Genomic DNA, 13,614 nt, shown 5'->3' with positions numbered 1-13,614 from the left:
ATGCCCTTTCAGCAAACAACAGTGTTGGCACACACGCATACTCACACACAATTTCACAAAAACACTATGAACTATGGACAGTTCTCTCTTACATCATGTTTACTTTTAGGTTCATGTTACAGGAGGTCGTTTTAACGGTTCGAAGACTTTTCTCCTCATCTCTTGATGTTCTCCAGATCTTTCTTCTTCTGTACCAGAAATAATGTTCACCCTGATTTCTGTGGGAAAAGAGGGAGATTTGGCACACTGAGCTGCAGATATGTCCTGCAGCAAGCTTTTTTTATTAGTCTCTTGAAGCACGCACAGACACACAAACACACACAGCAGCAGCACGCACAGACACACAAACACACACACAGCAGCAGTACAGACACACAAACACACACACAGCAGCAGCAGCATGCACAGACACGCAAACACACACACAGAAGCAGCAGCACGCACAGACACACACACACACAGCAGCAGCAACACAGACACACACACACACACACAGCAGCAGCACGCACAGACACACAAACACACAGCAGCAGCAACAGCACGCACAGACACACAAACACACAGCAGCAGCAGCGGTCCAGAGTACCAAAATATCTTACACAAGTAGTGCTTACTTGCCAAATTTTTACTTGATAGTTAAATTACCGGTGTAACAAATTTACTTCTGTAAAAAGTAAACATCGGCAGACAAAGGGAAACTGTTTAATTGTTGTCAACTAATAAGCTGTTGAAATGTTACAAATACTCTATAGCAGGGGTTCCCAAACGTTTCAGACCAAGTACCACTATGTACCGAACCAAATTTCACAGGGACCACTTCCACTGTGGATACCAGCAATGTTTGTTTTCCAGATAAAATAATATTGGCTTTATTTAACCGTGCAATAGTATCAGAAAGGCTAAATAACAACATATGGCTACTGGTTCAAAACGAACACAGACACACACCTACCAACATTAGGCTGTGAAAAAGAGGACCCCTTTAAAAAAAAATCCCTTGTCAAAATTTTGCCTAACTTTGCAGTGTTATTTACCTACAGTCCTGACAAGCTAGCATTACATGGTTGGTACCAATCGATGCCTTACATCTTCTAGTTTCATATGATACCTGAAAAGTCGCCCTGGCTTTAAAACTGAGCCTGCTACAGCCTCTGAAAATAGATTTTCAAAATCGTGACATTTCCCAGATATTGTGATATTTCCGAAAATCGGCTCAAGTCTACTCTTCAGTGTCATGTCATGTGTATATGTGAAAACTGTAAAAAAAAAAAAAATAGGAAGAAGAAGAAAATAATTATCTGGCGGACCACCAGGCGGAGACCTGCGGACCACCAGTGGTCCGTGGACCACAGTTTGGGAACCAATGCTCTATAGCATTGGTTCCCAAACCGCGGGGCTCTGCCTGGTGGTCCGCCAGAGAATTGCATTTTATTTTTTATTTTTTTAACAAACAACAGTTTCTACACATTAACCGTGAGGAGTCGCCGGATTGGGCCGATTTTCGGAAATATCACAATTTTGAACATTTATTTTCAGTGCTGCAGCAGGCTCAATTTTAAAGCCAGAGTGAAGTTTCTGGTATCATATGAAGCTAGAAGACCTAAGGAATCGATTTACACCAACCATGTCATGCTAGTTTGTCAGGAAGGTAGCTAGATAACAGTCCACATTTAGGCTGAATTTTGGCAAGGGAAAAAACATTTTCAAAGGGGTCCTGTCCTCTTTTTCACAGCCTAATGTTGGAAGGTGTGTGTGTGTGTGTGTGTGTGTGTGTGTGTGTGTGTGTGTGTGTGTGTGTGTGTGTGTGTGTGTGTGTGTGTGTGTGTGTGTGTGTGTGTGTGTGTGTGTGTTTTGACCCAGCTAGTAGCCTTATATTGTGATTTAGCCTTTCTGCTGCTATTGCATGGTTAAATCAGCTAATTTTATTTTATGTGGGAGGGAGGTATACACAGTGGAAGTGGTCCCTGGGAAATTGGTTTGGTACAGTATGTAGTGGTACTTGGACGGAAAAGTTTGGGAACCCCTGCTCTATAGACTCTCTGTAGGTGGACTATCCAAATAATGTGTTACAAAAAAGTAGTGGTAGGCTAGTGGTACAGTACTAGTCAAATACTTTAACAAAATGAAAATGAAAATACTCAAAAAGGTAGTATACAAAATGTGATTCAATTACAGTAAGAGGAGTAATTGTAATTCATATCTTCTAAAACCACAGTGTGGGAATACTGTACTGTATGTGTAAATATGAAGCGTTGACTCCAGTCTCAGACCTGGCTCAGTGTCACTCTGTGGTCTCCCTCCTGCAGGACCATACGCGAGTGGTCAGCCCCATCATCGACGTCATCAGCCTGGACAACTTCGCCTACTTAGCTGCTTCGGCTGACCTGAGAGGAGGTCAGCACACAGGGGAACACATCACACACAACCATAAGACATAACAGATCGCTGCTGTCAAGGAAAACCCTCTATGTTCACAGTCCTTTTTAGGAGACTGTATTTCATCATCTGAAGATATACCAAGCCAATTCAAAACCTCATGATACGAATTCCAAAATGGAAGTCATTCTGAATATAAAGTTGTTTTTTCCATTGCCTGAAAAAAGTGAAAAGGTGACTTTCAGTGAGTTATAATAAGATATTCGCTATGATTAGTAGGCTTCATTATAAGGTGAGCCCATGGTTGTAAGTTACAGCAGTTTTGTTGATGTGCAGTTCAGCCAAGATCTCACTGCCGTCCTCTGGGCTTCCCCAGACTCATATCCAGACTAGGGCTGGGTATTGGTTCAAATTTCAAGAATCGATTCGATTCCGATTCACAAGGTTCCGATCGATTAATCCCGATTCGATTCGATTAATTTCAATATCGAGTTTTTTGAGCTGTAACCTGAATTACATGACTGTCCAGTTATGTAACACAGGGGTTTCCAACCTTTTTTGCGCCAAGGACCGGTAGATACATGGGAAAAAAAAGTTGCGGACCGGTTGTCAATTTTAATGGTTTTAGTTACACATATATTTACTCACCAGTTGTTGACAAAGGGTAAATAACAGCCTTTTCATCTGTCAATAAAGACACTTTCACAATTATGCACAGTGATTTGATTTCAACCTATATCATTTCTAAAAGTAGATATTAATGATCAAACATTTCCATTCATGTAGCCTACAGTATTTATGTTTTTGTTTCAACTACAAACATAAATAAACGTCAACTTGAAACTATGTTTCAACTACCACACACAGCCTATAATATTATAGCCTATGTTTATTTAAAAAAAAAAAAAAAATTTTTTTTATAAAAAAATCGATCTCTGGACATTATGAATCGATATCAAAGGATAAAATAAAAATCGATTAAAAATCGGAGAATCTATTTTTTTAACCCAGCCCTCATCCAGACGGTATCAAAGTAAATCGAAGTGCTCAATCTCTCTCTCTCTCCCTCTTTCTCTCCCCTTCTCTATCTCCCTCTCTCTCCATTTCTCTCTCTCTCCATCTCTCTCTCTCTCTCTCTCTCTCTCTCTCGTAGGCTTCGACTGGAGTCTCCACTTCAAATGGGAGCAGATTCCTATCGAGCAGAAAATGGCGAGGAGCGACCCCACACAGTCAATCAGGTACATCTACTGCCTCGTCCTCTTTGGACCCACAGTAGATGATTCCAAACTTGAAGAAATGTATCAGCAGTGTATATTATCATATGTCTGATGGATATGCATTAATTTATCACTGTACACATTACAAGTAAGCAAAAACATAGTGGAGTCCAGTACATACAAAAATACACCTAAATACACATTTGTACCAACACTTCAGACATCCTAGACTACAAATAGCGGGATTCAAAAAGTTTCAGTTACTAGGAATGTCGCGCACTACGCGCGCTCGATTCCTAGGGTCGAGTCCTATTCTCCCTACTTATACTCCCACCACTCAGCCAGGAAGGATTTATTACATCACTGATGACATCACAATTGCTCGAGTGACATCACTGATGACATCACAATTGCTCAAGTGGCATCACTGATGAGATCACAATCATGACACACACTGCCGCCACACCGCCACCCACTTAGCCAATTTGAATTAAGAAGAAGACGCTCACTCCAAGCAATTGGCCCTGCATGAGAGTGTGAGAGTTCCATGCAGAAACTGTAAACGCCTCCTCTGCGATCTGCTCTGCAGGACTCCGGTCATCGCTGGCGGGATCTTTGTCATGGACAAGAGCTGGTTCAACCACCTGGGCCAGTATGACACCCACATGGACATCTGGGGAGGGGAGAACTTTGGTGAGCTTGAACCAGTGGAGTCAGAAACAAGCATTTTAGTAGCGTTCCTCTTCGGTCACAAGTTCAATTCCCGTGGCAGCCAATATGTCTCAAAATGTCCTGAAGCAAGCTACAGAACCAATATCCCAGGCTGCACTCTGACCCCTCTGGCAAAGCCCATATATTGACTTTAAGACTTTATTATTAAGACTTATAATCTATTATAGACTATAACTTTATTCATCCCTGTGGGGAAATGTGGGTGCAATGTGATACATTTATGCAAAGAAATACTGGAGAGAAACAAATATTTAAATATTTTGAGATAGGTGGGGGAAAAGTCGAGTCAACATCCAGTAGTAGCCGAGACGTAGACGAGTACCGAGTCAAAGTAGACACGAGATGTCAGAAACATGTTGTGGAGACTAGACTCCTGCACACCCAGTCTGATGAGCTCTTGCTGCCCCCTGCAGAGCTGTCTTTCCGCGTGTGGATGTGCGGAGGAAGCCTGGAGATTCTGCCCTGTAGCCGCGTGGGCCACGTCTTCCGGAAGCGCCACCCCTACGACTTCCCAGAGGGCAACGCTCTCACCTACATCAAGTGAGACCCATTACACTGCAAAAAAAATCTCAAACTTACACGGGTTTGAATCTTGTACTGAGGCCTAAAGGTTTCTACAGATAAAGTGACATTAGAGTGAAGTTATACTGTAAGCCTCCCCCCATTTCACTGACACACTTTGGCAGTGAGAGATAACTGCTTGATTTAAAGTTTGAGGGACTTCATTACCCATAAATCATTAATGTCAGTAAACTACGCTCTGGAGATGGTGATAAAGATATTTTCTGGACAGTGTTTGCTTGCAGCTGTTTTGTGTTAGTTTTACAATTTGATTTGCCACTTCTGCAAGGAGGAGATTTCCCCCTGGTGTACTGTAGAGGATCTTATCTGATCCAAAACATCTCAATTAGATGCTCTTTGTTACTGCCCCACTTAATACAGCTGTATGCATAGTGCAGTTTGGAGTTATTGCCTAGTCTATCTAGTTATCTCTTGAAACAAGCTGAATTGTTGACAGACATTATCTCATGCCCACATTTTTTACTTACTGCAAAGAAACCTCAGATTTTAAGACTTGATTCAAGAGAAAATGTCTTGAAGTTTTGTTTTGCAGTGTGGAGCTGATGTCTCCAGGCTGCTGCACTGTGTCATTACAGCTGATGACTGTAGGAATGATGGTGTCTGACAGGTGCTGTGTCTGTGTGTGTGTGTGTGTGTGTGTGTGTGTGTGTGTGTGTGTGTGTGTGTGTGTGTGTGTGTGTGTGTGTGTGTGTGTGTCTGTCTGTCTGTCTGTCTGTCTGTGTGTCTCCTTGTCTGTGTGTGTCTGTCTGTGTGTATCCTTGTCTGTGTGTGTCTGTCTGTGTGTCTCCTTGTCTGTGTGTGTGTGTCTGTGTCTGTCTGTGTCTGTGCAGGAACACGCGGCGAGCTGCTGAGGTGTGGATGGATGAGTATAAACAGTACTACTACTCTGCAAGGCCCTCAGCCCAGGGCAAGGCCTTTGGCAGGTTAGTCCACGATAATGTCCCCTCTCCGTACAGGTTAGTCCACAATCCTGTCCCCTCTCTCTCTCTCTCTCCATACAGACAGTAGACAAGATACAGGTTAGGTTAGGTTACATATAATAGGTTATAGATTTATTGGCTTTTCTCTTTTCTGTGTCTCTCTTCACTTTCTTACCCCATGTTTACAAAATAGCACATAACACATTCTACATGTTATTTAGACTTTCAGTCAAGCAATCTGATGAAAGACACTTTCCAACCCTGCTGATAATTCCCTCAACACAAGGCTAGCAATGTTTTATTGGTTGCCATACCAACTGTTGTCTGTCTTGTTTGCTATTCTTATGTATGCTACGCTGAAGAACATTTTCATTCAGTGCACATGCATTAGTAACGGAGGTGCCGGTGCTGTGAGTGCGGATTATGACAAAATGCCTTCTCTGCTATTAACAGAACAGGGTTATTGCTGATTCAACATTATTAATATGCTACCATTAGTAGTTGCAGCTACAGTAAGTTATATTTGCCGACATCAGCAAGAGGGGTCCCAGGGGACTGCTGTCCTCTGGGCTTCCTTCAGGCTGACTTTGAGTTTACTGTGTGGAACCAAATCTCTCTATTTACTGTCTGGCTCTCCCTCTCTCCCCCTTTCTCATCTCTCTCTTATCTATCCCTCCTTTTCCTTCCATTTCTTATTACTTAATCTTCCTATCTGTCTTTCTTTCTCTCTCCCCTTCTCTCTCTCTCTCCACACACATGTTTCCTTATGTAGCATTGCAGATCGCTTGACGCTGCGACGGAAGCTGAACTGCAAGCCTTTCCGTTGGTACATGGAGAATGTTTACCCTGAGCTGAGGTACGATGTTCAAAGTAGCAATCATCTGCATCTCCACCCAGACTAATTAATACTGTCTTATTAAAGAAGCTTGTTGCAGAAGCTTGAAGTGTAGATACATTGGACGGCACGGTGGATCAGTGGTTACTGTTTTTTCTTTTTTAATATTTTATTTTCACATTTTAAATTTTTATAGAACACAAACAAGACAAAACAGACAAACAGGCTCAGACACAGTGGAAAGAAATGAAAAACAAAACAAAAACAAAACAAAAAATATAATCAACATTACAAAGTGGTGCCGCCAGCCACCTAAGGTTCTTATGTTCTTGTAAACGATATACCTGGGATCTCACTCAAGGGGTCTATGGGAAGCCAGCCGGGTGAGTCACCCGTCACCCCTAGCCTCGTTGAGGTAGACTAAAAACGGGTCCCAGATAGTTATACATTTTCTAAGTGCATTGATTCTCAGGAACCTAAGTCTCTCCATGCGTATAAAAGAGGTCATGTCCATCAACCACAATTGGAAAGAGGGTGGAGAGGGAGATTTCCATTCCTTCAGAATTTGTTTTTTGGCGACAGTTGTCCCCAGTGTCAGAGACTGTTGCACAGCTGTAGGAAAGTTAGAACACATTTGAGTTTCTGCTCTAAGCTGTCTAGTGTGCTGTACTGATCTGTTTTACTCTACTCTACTCTGCTGGTATAATTGGTAAGTTTAGTCTGACTTTTAGTAGCTTTTCTGTATTTTAAAAGAAAAGTGTCTTGTGGGCTCTGATAATCAGCTGACTGGTATCAGGTGACCTCTTTCAACGACTCTCTGATTGCTGTGAGGGGAGGAGTCACTGTAGTTTAAAAGTGCTCCACCTGGCTTGCTTATCAGAACACATTTGAGTTTCTGCTCTAAGCTGTCTAGTGTGCTGTACTGATCTGTTTTACTCTACTCTACTCTGCTGGTATAATTGGTAAGTTTAGTCTGACTTTTAGTAGCTTTTCTGTATTTTAAAAGAAAAGTGTCTTGTGGGCTCTGATAATCAGCTGACTGGTATCAGGTGACCTCTTTCAACGACTCTCTGATTGCTGTGAGGGGAGGAGTCACTGTAGTTTAAAAGTGCTCCACCTGGCTTGCTTATCAGAACACATTTGAGTTTCTGCTCTAAGCTGTCTAGTGTGCTGTACTGATCTGTTTTACTCTACTCTACTCTGCTGGTATAATTGGTAAGTTTAGTCTGACTTTTAGTAGCTTTTCTGTATTTTAAAAGAAAAGTGTCTTGTGGGCTCTGATAATCAGCTGACTGGTATCAGGTGACCTCTTTCAACGACTCTCTGATTGCTGTGAGGGGAGGAGTCACTGTAGTTTAAAAGTGCTCCACCTGGCTTGCTTATCAGAACACATTTGAGTTTCTGCTCTAAGCTGTCTAGTGTGCTGTACTGATCTGTTTTACTCTACTCTACTCTGCTGGTATAATTGGTAAGTTTAGTCTGACTTTTAGTAGCTTTTCTGTATTTTAAAAGAAAAGTGTCTTGTGGGCTCTGATAATCAGCTGACTGGTATCAGGTGACCTCTTTCAACGACTCTCTGATTGCTGTGAGGGGAGGAGTCACTGTAGTTTAAAAGTGCTCCACCTGGCTTGCTTATCAGAACACATTTGAGTTTCTGCTCTAAGCTGTCTAGTGTGCTGTACTGATCTGTTTTACTCTACTCTACTCTGCTGGTATAATTGGTAAGTTTAGTCTGACTTTTAGTAGCTTTTCTGTATTTTAAAAGAAAAGTGTCTTGTGGGCTCTGATAATCAGCTGACTGGTATCAGGTGACCTCTTTCAACGACTCTCTGATTGCTGTGAGGGGAGGAGTCACTGTAGTTTAAAAGTGCTCCACCTGGCTTGCTTATCAGAACACATTTGAGTTTCTGCTCTAAGCTGTCTAGTGTGCTGTACTGATCTGTTTTACTCTACTCTACTCTGCTGGTATAATTGGTAAGTTTAGTCTGACTTTTAGTAGCTTTTCTGTATTTTAAAAGAAAAGTGTCTTGTGGGCTCTGATAATCAGCTGACTGGTATCAGGTGACCTCTTTCAACGACTCTCTGATTGCTGTGAGGGGAGGAGTCACTGTAGTTTAAAAGTGCTCCACCTGGCTTGCTTATCAGAACACATTTGAGTTTCAAGTCAAGTTTATTTATATAGCCCTAATTCACAAGCATGTCTCAGAGGGCTTCACAGAAAGTATGTCTAGCTGATTCTAGCTAACACACAATAACAAGAATATACAGAATAAAGATAACATTTGAACATTTGAAGAAAACAGGAGAGTGGAGGAGGGAGGGAGAGGGAGGAGGGAGGAGAGGGGGGAGGTGGGGAGAAAATAGGAAATGTGGGGAGGTGGGAGGGCGCAGGGGAAGGAGAGCAGTGGGAATGTGAGAGAGGGGAGAGGACAGAGAGGAGGAGAGAACAGAGAAGGAGAGGTGGAAGGGTACAGGGGAGGTAGAGTAGAGGTAGGGTCTAGGGTGGAGGGAGGGAGGAGAGGGGGGAGGTGGGGAGAAAATAGGAAATGTGGAGGAGGAGAGAACAGGGGAGGAGAGATGAGGGTGCAGGGGAGGGAGAACCAGGGTAGGGATAGGGTCTAGGGTTGAGGGAGGGGAGGGAATAGGATACGGGCCCGGATTAGGGCGAGGGTGGGGAGAAATGGGAAATGTGGAGGAGGAGAGAACAGAGAAGGAGAGGGTGCAGGGGAGGGAGAGCAGGGGGAATGTGAGAGGGAGGAGAGGGCAGAGAGGAGGAGAGAACAGAGAGGTGGGGGGGCGCAGGGGAAGGAGAGCAGTGGGAATGTGAGGGTACAGGGGAGGTAGAGTAGAGGTAGGGTCTAGGGTGGAGGGAGGGAGTAGGATACGGGCCCGGATTAGGGCGAGGGTGGGGAGAAAATGGGAAATGTGGAGGAGGAAAGAACAGAGAAGGAGAGGTGGGAGGGTGCAGGGGAAGGAGAGCAGGGGGAATGTGAGAGAGGGGGGAGGACAGAGAGTAGAGGTGCAGGGGAAGGAGAGCAGGGGAAGAAGAGCAGGGGGAATGTGAGAGAGGGGGGAGGACAGAGAGTAGAGGTAGGGTCTAGGGTGGAGGGAGGGAGTAGGATACGGGCCCGGATTAGGGCGAGGGTGGGGGGAAATGGGAAATGTGGAGGAGGAGAGGACAGAGAAGGAGAGGTGGGAGGGTGCAGGGGGAGGAGAGCAGGGGGAATGTGAGAGAGGGGGGAGGACAGAGAGGCAGAGAAGGAGGGGTGGGAGGGTGCAGGGGAAGGAGAGCAGGGGGAATGTGAGAGAAGGGAGAGCAGGAAGTGGCAGGGATTCAGGAAAATAGGGGAGAAGAGGAGGAAGAGGAAGGAGCAGAGGGGGGGAGAATGAGGAGAGAGCAGGAGAGGGGAGGGGGGGGCGGTGGGATGTGGGGGAGGAAAGAGCATGGAAAGAGAGGAGAACAAGAAGGGGGAAGAAGGGAAGAAGCGGGGAAAGGGGGAAAGAGAGGGGGGACAACTGACTACTCTAAGCATTAACCAGAGCTAACTGGGACATAGTATCTAGCTAATCTACAGCCTAATCTGGCCTATCCTACCCTGCTCTAGTCTGATTTTAGCCTGAACACTAACAGGTCAGCCTTAGGCTGTAGCTAATCTATCGCCTACCTAAGCTGTTCTAAACCAACCGGCAGCCCTCGACCAGTGATGAAGAGCACCGATGCCCCCCGACCCGGCCCCCGCCCACATATGGCGTGGGAGGGAAGGCCAGGCCGGGACACAGCGGCACCCCCTCACCCCCAGTGAACGCAAGAAAACCTTTCCACCATATGGATCGCCGCATGGATTGCCCCAGTGACTTGGCTGAGGAGGAACCTTGTGAGGTCGTTATGTTAGGGGCCAATTGCTGCGGTCCAGGCGGACCCAGCCCCCACGCGACCCGCCCCCCCAGCCCCCAGCCACCAGCATAGTGACTGAGAGCGTGAGAGCAGGCCACGCGGGGGACGGGCCCACCCACCAGGCCACAGCAGCGGACCCCCGTCTGGGGACTCCCCTCCGAGACAGGCCGAGAGATGCCGGGCTAAACCATGCACAGAGTTTCCGATAATGAAACTCTGTGAATGGTTTAATATGGAAATAAAATGTACAAGAGAACAGAAAATTGAAAATGTAAAAAGAGTCCAACAGAAGGGATATAAAAATGTAATTTTTAAATTATCCTAAGATCAGGGAAGGGAGTTGAAAATCTAAAAAGTAGAGTCCAAAAAGAAATAGAAAATGCAGTCTTTAAGTGTTCGTAGGTTTAGAGAATACTAGTTAATTAACTAGGTGACAAAAAGGGTAACAAGATTGGGAGTTCCATGAGGATGATCTGAGGAATCCATGAGTCCGCGTTGGTGACATGGATTAAGAGGAGGGGAGGGGAGGATAGGAGTCGGAGGTGATGATTAAGAGGAGGGGAGGATAGGAGTTGGAGGTGATGATGAGGCGGCGGGGGGGGGGCTGGGGGGGCGCCCCCCCCCCTTCCCTTAGGCAGGCAGGTGACCAGGATGATGAGGATAGGGGTCGGTGGTGGTGAAGAGCCCGGGGTGTCAGACAGTAGAAGGAGTAGCGGCAGGTGGCTAGGGCGATGACGGCCGGACCTAGGGCTGCAGCGGCGGGGGTGTACGTCAGGCCAGTGAAGGACACCTGAGGGGGAGAGAGAGAAGAGAGCGGGGGAATCTGCGCAGAGGTGGAACTAACTCTATAGACAACAATAAAATTAGGTCAAAACAAAATTTATTAGGATTTTTATTTTTATTTTTTAGGATGACTAATACTATACTGCTAATTCAGGTCTAAGTACCACCTAACACCACTGTCAATGATTCAGCCCTGTTGATGCGGACCGTAAATCATGACCTACAACAAAATTTATTAGGATTTTTATTTTTTTATTTTTTTTTTTTTTAGGATGACTAATACTATACTGCTAATTCAGGTCTAAGTACCACCTAACACCACTGTCAATGATTCAGCCCTGTTGATGCGGACCGTAAATCATGACCTACAACAAAATTTATTAGGAAAAATATTTATTTTTATTTTTTAGGATGACTAATACTATACTGCTAATTCAGGTCTAAGTACCACCTAACACCACTGTCAATGATTCAGCCCTGTTGATGCGGACCGTTAATCATGACCTACAACAAACAAAACTAAATTAGGTCAAGTCTAAGTTTATACTGATACTGCTGGCTTGTGATTGCCCGCTCAGCAATTCAGGACTAGGTTTATTCACCAGCTATTAGATTTTGTTTCTAAGCTACTGGGTCGACTGATGCCATATTATTAAATTAGGTCAAGTATAAGTTTATAATGATATTGCTGGCTTGAGACAGCCCGCTCAGCAATTCAGGATTGTATGTACTCAAGAGCTAATAAATATTTCTGGAGAATGACATCATCAAACACAACTATCAAGCACAACCAAATGATTGGGAGAATAAATGGGTTTTGAGTCTAGTTTTGAAGATTTCAATGGAGCCAGCTTCCCTAACTGACAGAGGAAGCTGGTTCCAGAGATGTGGAGCACGGTAAGAAAATGCTCTGCTACCTGCTGATTTTTTCTTAATTTTAGGGACGGTAAGATAATTACCGTCCTGTGAGCGGAGAGTACGCGTGGGAACATAGGGAATAATTAGCTCAGATAAGTACGGAGGTGCGAGCCCATGCAAAGATTTATAGGTTAACAGAAGCACCTTAAAGTCTGATCTGGCCTGAATTGGGAGCCAGTGGAGGGAGATTAAGACCGGAGTTATATGATCAAACTTCTTAGTTCTAGTTAGAATTCTAGCAGCGGCGTTTTGCACGAGTTGTAATTTATTTGTGCTACAGAGTGGAAGGCCAGAGAATAAGACGTTACAGTAGTCGAGTCTAGATGAAACAAAGGCGTGTATTAAGGTTTCGGCATCCGTTGCATTTAGCAAGGGACGGATCTTTGAAATATTGCGGAGATGAAAGAAAGCTATTTTAGTGATATCCTTAATGTGAGCATCGAATGACAGAGTAGGATCAAAGGTAACACCTAGGTTTTTCACCTTTGAGTTTGGAGTAATTACGCAGTTCTCAATGTTCAGACTAAGATCAGTGAGAAATGGAAGTTGGGTTTTTGGGCCAACAACTAGTAGTTCAGTTTTGTTGGCGTTTAGTCGTAAGAAATTATTTGACATCCAGTCTGTAACAGCGATTAAGCAGGATTCAAGATTAGCGAGTTTAGAGCGATCGTCTGGTCTAATTGGTATATAAATTTGGGTATCATCGGCATAACAGTGAAAGTTAATGCCATATCTACGGAAGATTTCGCCAAGAGGCAGTAAGTAAACTCCAAAGAGTAAGGGACCCAGGACTGATCCCTGCGGTACACCAAACTTCACTGAGGAGAAAGTGGACATGATATTTTTATATGAGACACAGTGTGTCCTATCAGACAAATATGACTTTAGCCAGGATAGGGCAGTGCCCCGGATACCTACGTAGTTAGATAAGCGGTCTAGGAGGATCTTATGATCGATTGTATCGAAGGCTGCGCTTAAATCTAATAAAATGAGAAGAGAGGAGAAATTAGAGTCGGACGCAAGGAGAAGGTCATTGGTTACTTTTGTAAGAGCAGTTTCAGTACTATGGAGTGATCTAAAACCAGATTGAAAGGGATCGAGAAGTTTATTATGTGAGAGGTAGTCAGTTAATTGTGTCGAGACTACTTTTTCAAGAACTTTAGAGAGGAAGGGGAGATTTGAGATTGGCCTGAAGTTGTTAAGAACCTCAGAATCAAGGTTTGGCTTTTTAAGTAGGGGTTTGATTACAGCAGATTTGAAGGAGGTAGGGACAATGCCAGAGGAGAGGGAGCTATTGATAATGTTAAGTAAGGGGGGGCCTAGTATTGGAAGGAGTTCCTTAATCAACTTTGCAGG

The 13,614-nt window shown here is 44.3% G+C and overlaps 1 protein-coding gene across 1 annotated transcript in view; it reads left to right on the top strand.

Moving 5' to 3' along the window:
- The window catches only part of galnt16 (UDP-N-acetyl-alpha-D-galactosamine:polypeptide N-acetylgalactosaminyltransferase 16), a 67,224-nt gene that overhangs the window by 30,712 nt on the left and 22,898 nt on the right, over positions 1–13,614 (top strand). Inside the window, exons 7-12 of the mRNA XM_083632785.1 lie at positions 2,307–2,394; positions 3,530–3,614; positions 4,183–4,286; positions 4,739–4,865; positions 5,738–5,830; positions 6,600–6,683. Of these exons, the coding sequence (XP_083488911.1) occupies positions 2,307–2,394; positions 3,530–3,614; positions 4,183–4,286; positions 4,739–4,865; positions 5,738–5,830; positions 6,600–6,683 (581 nt within the window). The remainder of the gene's footprint in view (positions 1–2,306; positions 2,395–3,529; positions 3,615–4,182; positions 4,287–4,738; positions 4,866–5,737; positions 5,831–6,599; positions 6,684–13,614) is intronic.

Source organism: Poromitra crassiceps (assembly GCF_964638095.1).
Source record: "Poromitra crassiceps genome assembly, chromosome: 3".
Taxonomy (NCBI): Eukaryota; Metazoa; Chordata; class Actinopteri; order Beryciformes; family Melamphaidae; genus Poromitra; species Poromitra crassiceps.
The sequence above is the reverse complement of the archived record's forward strand: the minus strand, read 5'-3'. Positions and strand labels throughout refer to the sequence as shown.